This window comes from Nelumbo nucifera, chromosome 1 (genome assembly GCF_055504915.1).
Source record: "Nelumbo nucifera cultivar China Antique chromosome 1, China Antique-T2T, whole genome shotgun sequence".
Classification (NCBI taxonomy): Eukaryota; Viridiplantae; Streptophyta; class Magnoliopsida; order Proteales; family Nelumbonaceae; genus Nelumbo; species Nelumbo nucifera.
In genome coordinates this window covers 127,034,460-127,043,963 of record NC_142649.1, presented here as the reverse complement: position 1 = coordinate 127,043,963, position 9,504 = coordinate 127,034,460, and the positions used below count along the sequence as shown (strand labels likewise).

At 39.3% G+C, this 9,504-nt stretch overlaps 1 protein-coding gene across 2 annotated transcripts; it reads right to left on the bottom strand.

Moving 5' to 3' along the window:
* Positions 1-934: 934 nt before the first annotated feature.
* LOC104613114 (14-3-3-like protein D) lies at positions 935-8,480 on the bottom strand. 2 transcript variants are annotated; one of them, XM_010280814.3, is made up of 7 exons: positions 8,269-8,480; positions 7,848-8,154; positions 7,653-7,740; positions 6,324-6,433; positions 6,096-6,244; positions 1,571-1,626; positions 935-1,477 (listed from the first exon to the last, which is right to left on the bottom strand). In XM_010280814.3, exons 1-7 carry the CDS (start codon positions 8,339-8,341, stop codon positions 1,475-1,477), a joined length of 786 nt encoding a protein of 261 aa, XP_010279116.1. In that variant the 5' UTR covers positions 8,342-8,480; the 3' UTR covers positions 935-1,474. The 2 variants fall into 2 exon arrangements, with proteins under 2 accessions (XP_010279116.1, XP_010279115.1); XM_010280813.3 differs by having other exon boundaries at positions 1,571-1,629; positions 8,269-8,473.
* Positions 8,481-9,504: the final 1,024 nt, after the last annotated feature.

The following is a 9,504-nucleotide window of genomic DNA, read 5'->3' as shown; positions in this document are numbered from 1 at the left end:
TCAACCGTCCGATTCAAACAAAGAACCCATTCTGACTTAAAAAATAAATAAAATAAAAAACAACTAAAATCCATTGTCTAGGTCAATGGGTTGACAGTTTGACCACTCAGGTCAGCGGATCACTGACCAAATCAACAGTTTTTGATTAAAAAGCGGTTTTAGGATAAGACCAAATTTGGTTACCTAACCAGTTCCTGAGTCAATCGGTCCAACCATCCAGTCTGATCCAGTTTTCAAAACCATTATTTCTTACAAGGGTGAACCATGAAAAAGCAAACAACAATAACATTTTGTTAATTGTGATAGAACTTTCTTGATCTTGTTTTTGTTTCTTTTTTAGGTACATGGTTCTTACTTCTGAACAAGGTTCAAAACATCAATACACTGGTAGGAGTGCATCGGGTGTTTCAATACTTGTTTTTTTACTTTTCTTTTATTTTTTTTCAAAACTGGTTCAAAGGAGTCGATCTAAAACCCCTCCATCCCCTGAACCGGTCAGACCCCCAATACAGCCACTGTAGGGGCATATCGAAAGGGTTCCGAAACGATACATATCGGCCAATACGAGCCAATACTTAACAATACTTTGAACCTCTCTTCTGAGTTTTCCGACTATAGAGTTTAGACAAGTGAAATTCCCCAACGAAGCCAGTGACCGTGAAGGGAATTCGTGAATCAACAAAACAAATATTTATTGTTATTGCCCCCACTGATTACAATACAGCAAAACCCGGTAGCCGGTAATAAGTTAATCACTAATCCCAAAATAGAAGACACTAGACCATCGACTCGGGGAATTTTTGTTTCGATTGGACTCGACATCTGTGTTGGCTGCCTGGCTCTGACATAATCTAACAACTAGGAGATGCAGCCATACAACTTGCCCATCAAAAAGAACAATTAGGTGTGGACTAAATGTTTTTAAAATACGTCATACGAACCAATAGTAGATTCTATTATTCTATATCAACGTACCATTGATGTTTATAACAGTCTTTGAATTAAATGTTTTAAAATGAAGTCACCAACCACAAAGATCAAACACGGCTTAGCTGTGGAAAATACGGGTTTTACATTTAAGTTCAAAAAGGACAAAAACAACAATTAGGGAAGAAAAAAAAAACAAGAAAAAGAAAATTGGGTAGCAGTGGTTTCGTCTTCCGTCTGAACTCTGAACTTCGTCGCAATTTTCATAAAAGAAGAAAATCTCCTAAAGCAGCCACACCAACCCTCTAAATTCCGTCCACAATGGCGGATGGTAAAAAGACCTGGAGGGTGCAAACAGGACCGACCAAAGTCCAAAACATCAAACTATTATGATAACATAAATAATAACCACACAATAAGGAACCAAAACAATAGAAATCTGAAATCATCCTTATGGTTAAGGAAACATGACCCCAGACATGAGAAGATAGCAGGGAACGTCCTCCCAGTTTTACATGTAGCAGCTGTCTCTATGGCTGTATTCCCCTCACTGCAAGGCAAAAATAGTCACAGTAGATGTCAAACAAAATTTTTAATAGCACCATCAAATTAATAATTGTGGAGTAATATGAATGTAACTAACCTCTGCGTCTTCACCTCCACCAGCTTTAGCAGAGCTGTCCATCTTCTGTGCATCCTCTGCTGCAACAAATAACGAGTTAAAGCAAACTAAAACTCTGTAGTGGTTACTGGGTAGAAAAAAAAAAAACCACAGCTGTAGAAAAATAGTCAATTGTAGCCATTAGAGACAAACTACAACGCGAACACCAGAAGTTGCATCGGGTAAAGGTACAACTGATTTTAAAGGATAGTAAATACAAGAGCATACATTATGTATTGCGATCCAAGGAAGGGACGGAAATTTACAAACAAAAACTTTTGGATAGATGGATAGATAGATGTGTGTGTGTGAATGATAAGTTGAGGTTCAATCAACTACCATGTACTTGATTAAATATACGGATGCAAGTCAAGTACTTGGACACCTCATTGGGACTGGGCCCCTTGAAATTTGTTTCAACAAATGCTCAACCCAAGCCTGCCCAGGTTACACCTCTACTTTCATCAGGTTAAAATATAACCCTACCAGGCTCTAAAAGATGAAACGGTGAGTGAATATTAGGCTCTAATATCAAATCACATTTATTTATTAATTAATTATTTTATTTTTTGTTGATAGGAAAAGGTAACTTTCATTCAATTAAAATAAGAGATTACAACTATCACCACCCAATGATAGGATGGTGGTCTCTCAAATTATGTCAGACTTACAAACCGGCCCAAAACAAAGCCTCCCTATTAATTAATTACTTGCTCTGCTGAAGTGTCAGCCATTCCATTTACAGATCTTCTAATCCACCTAAATTGCACCCTAACCTCCCTTGTCAAGTTCAAGATTTCCCTTATAGAGTTATAGGTTGTCTAAAGGTCCAGGTTCTCTAGCTATTCATTTGCATCCAGCCTACTACCAACTTGGAGTACCCCTCCACTTATATCTATTGAAGTCCCAACTGTTTAACCAATCTCAAATCTTGGAGTAAGGCCATCCCTTCTGCTTTTAGTCACATACCCCAATTGGACCAGACTCAAGGGCCAAAACTCTTCCTCATCTCTAAAAGCACCCCAACTCCAGAAGGACCTGACTTACCTACAGAGCTTCCATCAAGGTTCAGTTTCACCCCACAGATATAATCAAATGCAAGAAGCACCTGTAAAAAGTCAAAGCATAATACTTAAAAATCATTTAGCACATCTGTAGATGCACACACATACCCCAGTGTTGCTCAGAAAGGACCTTAGAAATCCAGAAATACGTGTCCAAAGCAGTATTTATTACTAAAAACACATTTCATGTTGTATGAATTCCATCATCATGCACCTAGAGAACAATGATGGAATTCATTTGTATACAAAATGTTCATTTATATCAAATAAAGGGTTTCAAGGTCCTATGTTCATTTAACATGAAGAGCACATCAATATAGGAGAATCCATGACACACAAAAATGTACCAAAAGAAAGGTATATATATATATATATATATATATATTGAGAAAGATAATGTATTAAATAAAAGGAGAGAAAAAAGCATACAAGTCATATACTAGAGGAGGTGCCAAGGGCTAGCTCAGTAGCTCCGCAACATAAAAACAAAACAGCCAGTAGCAAAACCCAAACAAAACAAAGCCAAGGCCCACCAAAGCAGACCACAATGCTGGGCAACTTTGACCCCAAAATCGAACAAAACCACCACAAAAGATAAACCGGGAGTGAGGACCTTCCTCTGCCTCTTCTGCCCCTCCCCTCGTGCTACAAGCACCCCTAGAAACGGATGTAGCTACTATTACATCGTAAAAATCTGCAATATTTCTGGACCTCCACCCTGGGAGATAATCCAAACTATCAACAGAAACATCAGAGCTAGCACTAAGAGAATCAGACCCAGCTTTGGAGCTAGACCCACCATTCGGGCACTGCACTTGGGATCTCTGAAAATCACTTTCCCTATCCCTTAGCTACTCGCTAACTTGATCTTTTTGACCAGCATCGAAGGAAACTCCCAGGAAATTGCCAAGAGTTAACAATTGTTCAACCCGTTGTTCCACATTGCTGCAAATTGAACTAGAAAATGCTGCTATTCGTTGAGAGTTTTCACAACCCGAACTCTCAACCTGAACCTTTGAGGCAATGAGGCAGGGAGAATTTAGATGAGAAACATCTTCTGAGTTCTGTTCGAAGTGAGCAGCTAACTCAATCAAGGAGCTATTAGTGTTAGGTTCAAGGGGACTTTCTTGAGGCTGGCCAACAAGAGGCACACGGTCACTTGGCCCAAAGGAACCAATCCAAAGAGGATTGCAACAGTTTTGGGCTTAGAGAACCATGAAACAGTGAAGGGCCCACCTCTGGTCCAATCACTGAAAGTGGAGGAATGATAATGGCCTTATTCGGCCCCCAATGGAGGCAAGTCACACCTCCGAAATGATTTTCTAATCTCACCTGCGAAGAATTCAAACAAGGCGCACATTCAAAATTTGAAATGTACACTTGTGAATTGGATGACCAACTGGACGAATCAGACAACAGAACCAACTGGAGATTGGGGACCATTGAAGCTGTTTGAAGTGATCTATCTTCCATTTCGTCGACCAAAGGCACACCTACAGTGATTGATTCGGAAGTATTACTTTGTCTCTTCTTCCTAGACCGTCGTCTGCATTTTCTCCTTCCCAAGCAAGCGGAATGGACTAACTGAGTTGGACGCTGAACAGAGGAGAACACTTCGTTTTGGGAAGCACCCTGTCCCAACGGCATCACAAAGGCAGGCTCCTTTTCCATCTGCTTCACTGTAGAGCTGCTATTAGAAAACAAGGAATGCTGCAACCCAATAGAGGTCCATGACCACTAGCTCGATGAACTTGGGGATATCACAGACTCCTCTAATCCAAATGAGCAGACGTAGGGAATCAAGCTTGCTCCAGGAGAGGTTCTCCTGATCAGTAGCGATGAAACCCCCTGCTGCATCACCTATTTCCTTAAAGACTGTTGGGCACCATGCATGAAGAGGAACACCAAAAACCCATACCCACCAATGGCCATAACCAACCTTCTGTTTCTTGGAGTAGCCCACAGGGGACCAACAAGACAACACTACCTTCTGTCCATTCAATCAAGAGACCCCCGAATGAAGTGCTCCAGTCGCTTCTAACTCAGAAGAAAAGATGAGGAGCAATCTATTTCCCTCCAACCTTCTAAATTTTGGCTTTGACAGGTTAAGCCAAGAGAGAGAAACCCAACATTTGATCTCTCCATCATCTGGACAATGATCTGAGAACCAACAAAGCAGACAACATCTAAGAAAAAAATTGCATTCCTACAATCCCTCTTCTGAGACGAACACCACGTTCTGGGAACCAATAGCCTGGACTCTTGTGCAGACTTCTTCGGAAACACCCATACCACAATCATACACTTTCCACCGAATGGTTCATCATATAGAACGTATCAAAGGCATAAGTGACAATTAAAATCTTCACGATGATAACACAAAGGTTCTCCAAAGTGCTAATCTTAGTGGACAAATAAAAGAAAACAAGATCCTCAAATTAAACAGCTTAAGGTGCAATAGTATACTTCTATTTTAGTACACAACATACAAATATTAATCTCATTTTCAAGTTCATTTTATTCATACAATGCTAGAGTTTAGCACTTGTACACAAGAAACCTAAGATGATATAATCAAGTTCATTTTCTAGTAGGGTTTTAAAACAAGTCCCACTTGAAAACTTAAAAGAAATAGAGAGATGACAAAGTAGATGACCAAGTCTTAATTCAATTGATTCAAATAGTATGAATCACACAAATCATGAGATTCATGAATCAAATCATAGGATTCAAAAAAATGTAAGATTTTTGTATAAAATGATTCAGAGAAATATTTTAATATAAACCCTTAGGATTCATGATTTGACTCGTGAATTGTATCATAAATTGTAAGACTCTAGATAGCTGGGACCAACATTGGATAATGGCCTTTTTATTATGCTTAGCAGACCTTTTTTTATTAGCATAACATAGTATTATTCATTGTCCAGTCATTTCTACTGTTTGGCAAGCTAACTTTATAAACAGGGGTAAATATATGGGCATTGAGCAACAAATCCAGACAAAAAGAAAATTCCATAGCACTATAAATTTTCTAATCTTTTTGCTATTTGACCAAGGGGAGCTAAATGATCTAGGTCCAGATCCAATTTGACTAATCACATGAGTGATTTCTCAATACAATATCCCATATAAACACTTGGCAAGGTTAGCATGCCTATAGAGGGATCAGAGACTATCTGCTGTAAAGCCAAAGATAGCAACTACAATCATACAAAGAAAAAAGGTATGTACTCCAAAACATAAATCAAGAACAAAACAACCCCAACCTAAAAATAACTACTGGAAAGAGGGTCAACAAGATTTTAAAAAGGTAATTAAAATAGAAAGAAGAATTGTCCAGGTAATTATATTAGACTAACAAATTTCAAGGATGGAATATGAATAGAACAACATAAAGAATCGAGTTGTTCAGCCTTGGATAACACACACACACAAATTACCTCCATCTTCTGGAATGTCAGAAGTCCATAAAGTGAGATTGTCTCTCAGGAGTTGCATAATCAAAGTGCTATCCTTGTAAGACTCCTCGCTCAGGGTGTCCAGCTCAGATATAGCTTCATCAAAAGCTTGCTTGGCAAGATGGCAAGCCCTGAGAGATCAGGTTTCACTGAGATATGGGTTCAATGAAAAGATCAAATTCTATAGGATTAAGAAACTTTTGAGCTTACTTTTCAGGTGAGTTCATAATCTCATAATAAAAGACTGAGAAATTCAATGCCAAACCCAACCGAATAGGATGTGTAGGAGACAAACCAGATTCTGCTGCACTGGAGGCCGCCTGCAGATAGATGACACAACAAAAAGCAGTCATTAAATGCTATGCAGCAACATCCATTCCATTTATTGTTTAACAACCAAGTTTGCTTGGCAAGGATAATCATGTTAAACAGTTCTTTGACTTGAAAAGGTATTAATAGCAACAAACTTACCTAGATAATATAAAGTTTAAATCCTAATAATGCAAAACAATGGGATCTTCATAGCAGGGTAGAAACAGGAATTGGACCTCAACCACCATAGACCAATAGAATCAAACAGCACAAAGGAATGTGTGTGTTTGCTTTACTACTGACGCTATCATTCACCAGGAGCACATACTTCCAACCTCATAGTCAATTATAATGTACTAAGTCGTCATTTTGTTTAACTGTTTTTCTATCTTTGTTAACAAACTAGCAAGGTTCACAACACTTATTGGTGGGGTAGCAAGTATAGTATAGATTAGAGCCAACTGTGACCTGAAAACTTAACCTCAATTAGCAAGGGTTAATTGGGTTAATCAAGACAACATGCCCTGCCCTTGCGACAGGTGGGGGGAGGGGAGAGGTCTTTGAGCATTCCTGGCCACTTAACATTCCTACTTTCCTAGAACCTGACTTTGGGGGTATGAATTCTGATAGAATTTCCAAGAAAAATGAAATGACCAAGGCGCATAGAAAGATAATTGTTTTAAATGGACAACAGCATATACAAAGAGATCTCAAAAAACTAAGTAACAAGAATGACAATTGTTTTAAATGGCCAAAGAAGAGTGCAGCTCCTAATAGAAATAGCATAAACATGCACATTAAAGACTATATAAATAAACGTTATTCATAAGTGTCTCCAGAGAAATCTCAATAAACGCCATTCTTCTATGCTTAGAAATGCATGAATATAAGTATTACACGAGTTTCTATCAAAGATAAAGTTCTCAATTTAAAAAAAAATATATATATACTTAGAAGAATTTAGTCATTTGAGTGTATTCAAGCTAAGCAATTACCAAGAGGCAGTGTTCAAAGTGTAGTCTTGATCAAGCACTGTACCATCTTACAATAAGATTAGAACATAGAATTATGGACATATTTAAAATTAGCAGTTAGACCTAAAGTTGATTCACCGCGTAAAACAAGCACATATTAGGCAAAAGAAGAGGTCCCTTTGATCGCATTAGAAATGTCACTGGAATGCCCAAAAATCTTTCCACAAAGAACAGAAAACCAAAAGCCACACACCTGATAAGCTTTCAGTGACTGATCAGCAGCCTCTTTCCTCTCATTACCAGTCTTGAACTCCGCAAGATAACGATAGTAATCCCCCTTCCTGCAACCAACCACAACTCAATGCCCTAAAACACCTCGAAACCCCACCAAATCAAAATAGAAACTGCAAACAGATCATCAAAACTCAAAAGCAATAAGATCCCTCACATCTTGTAGTAGAAAACGCTAGATTCTCCAGCAGTCGAGGAAGGAATGAGATGTTCATCGATCACAGTCATAATATCGTTGCAGATATTGGAGAGCTCGGATTCAACCTTCTGCCGGTACTCCTTAATCCGCTTCGCATTCTGCTCGTTCCCTTTGGCTTCCTCCTTCTGCTCAATAGAGGAAAGGATTCTCCACGAAGCCCTCCGAGCCCCAATCACGTTCTTGTAGCCGACTGAGAGCAGATTTCGCTCCTCCACAGTCAATTCAACGTCGAGCTTCGCGACTTTCTTCATCGAATCGACCATTTCTGCCCAAAACGAAAAACGTGACGTAAAAAACCCATCTTTCATCGATAACTCAGAAGTCAGAAACGACATAAATTCAAACACGAGATCCAGAGAGGGAGAAAGAGAACCCTAACCTTCATAGCGCTCGGCCTGTTCGGCGAGCTTGGCGATGTAAACGAAGCTCTCGCGCTCTTTAGGGGAAGCCATGGCCGATCTGCAAAATTAGGGTTTCTCGCCTTTTTGGGTTCGTTTCTCTGTTGGTTTGAAGATTCCTCTCTGTCAGACAGCAAATAGAGAGAGAGAGAGGGGGGGGGAGATAAAAGGTGAAAAGAGAGAGAAGTTATGAAGAGGACACACGGGCGGCAGCAGAAATATTTCTGGGAGCCAGAAACGCAAGCGGATGTTGGTCCCACCGCTCTGTTCGCCACGGCGGATTCCCGGTACTGATAACCAATGAAACTGAGCCACGTATAGGATGTACAGTTTGGAGTATTGTTTGGCATCGCTGAAATTGGAAAGAGGGGAATGTTAGTGCGGGAGCGATCACTTTGGATAGACTCTCTCTCTATACTTTCAAAATTTTGAGCCAATGGATGACGAACACGATAGGAGTCGCAGGTGAAATTCGCGTGAGCGCTCCCGCTGGATCAGAAGATTTTTTTTTTTATTTTTTTTTATCGGAAAGTTTGAAAGCAACAGGTGTTACCAGGAGTAAAAATATTTCCTAATAAGTTGTTTTCACGTGAAACTGACAGTTTTTTAACCATACTTTGCGCTGCCCGGAAATACGAAAAACCGGGGACGGCGAATGTTGGGTCCATCCTGGGCTTGGACGGTTGGACCCATGAGGCCACGAAGACTGGTAGTTGATTGTATACCCTGAGTGAGAACCGGTGACCCACCATTTGATAGATTAGGCCCAGAATGAAGCCCACACCAGAATTTTTGCATTTTTTTAAAAAGGCATAAGCCAATTTTCATTACTCAGAGGAAAATTACAAGCTCATCAACTGGTGAGTGGTGGCGACGATTTTAATATCTGATTTTTGTATTATTTTTTGTGCTATTAAAAATTTCTGAAACTTCAAGCATCACCCCAAATCACAAAATTAGGACTAGCTGATGAATTGACCTTCAAATGGCTTTCTTTCATACAATTCTTCCAACTAGACATCACTTGAATGCATCCCCATTTTTTGTTTTTAGCTATTCGTTTTTTTTATTTTTTTGGGGTATTATTATGTCTGAATCGAGGGGAATGGCTCAACTATTTGATTGAGCCAACTTAAAATGTATACTCCAGTCCAACTATATCAAATTACTGTTTATTAAGATGTTTGGTATGTATGCAATTCCTAACCATTACATTA

Coding starts and splice junctions, on each gene's coding strand:
- LOC104613114 (XM_010280813.3), bottom strand. CDS start 8,341: ATGGCTTCCCCTAAAGAGCGCGAGAGCTTCGTTTACATCGCCAAGCTC. Junction 8,155..8,268: donor ACAGGCCGAGCGCTATGAAG/GTTAGGGTTCTC, acceptor CGTTTTGGGCAG/AAATGGTCGATTCGATGAAG. Junction 1,630..6,095: donor TGACATTCCAGAAGATGGAG/GTAATTTGTGTG, acceptor TATTTGTTGCAG/CAGAGGATGCACAGAAGATG.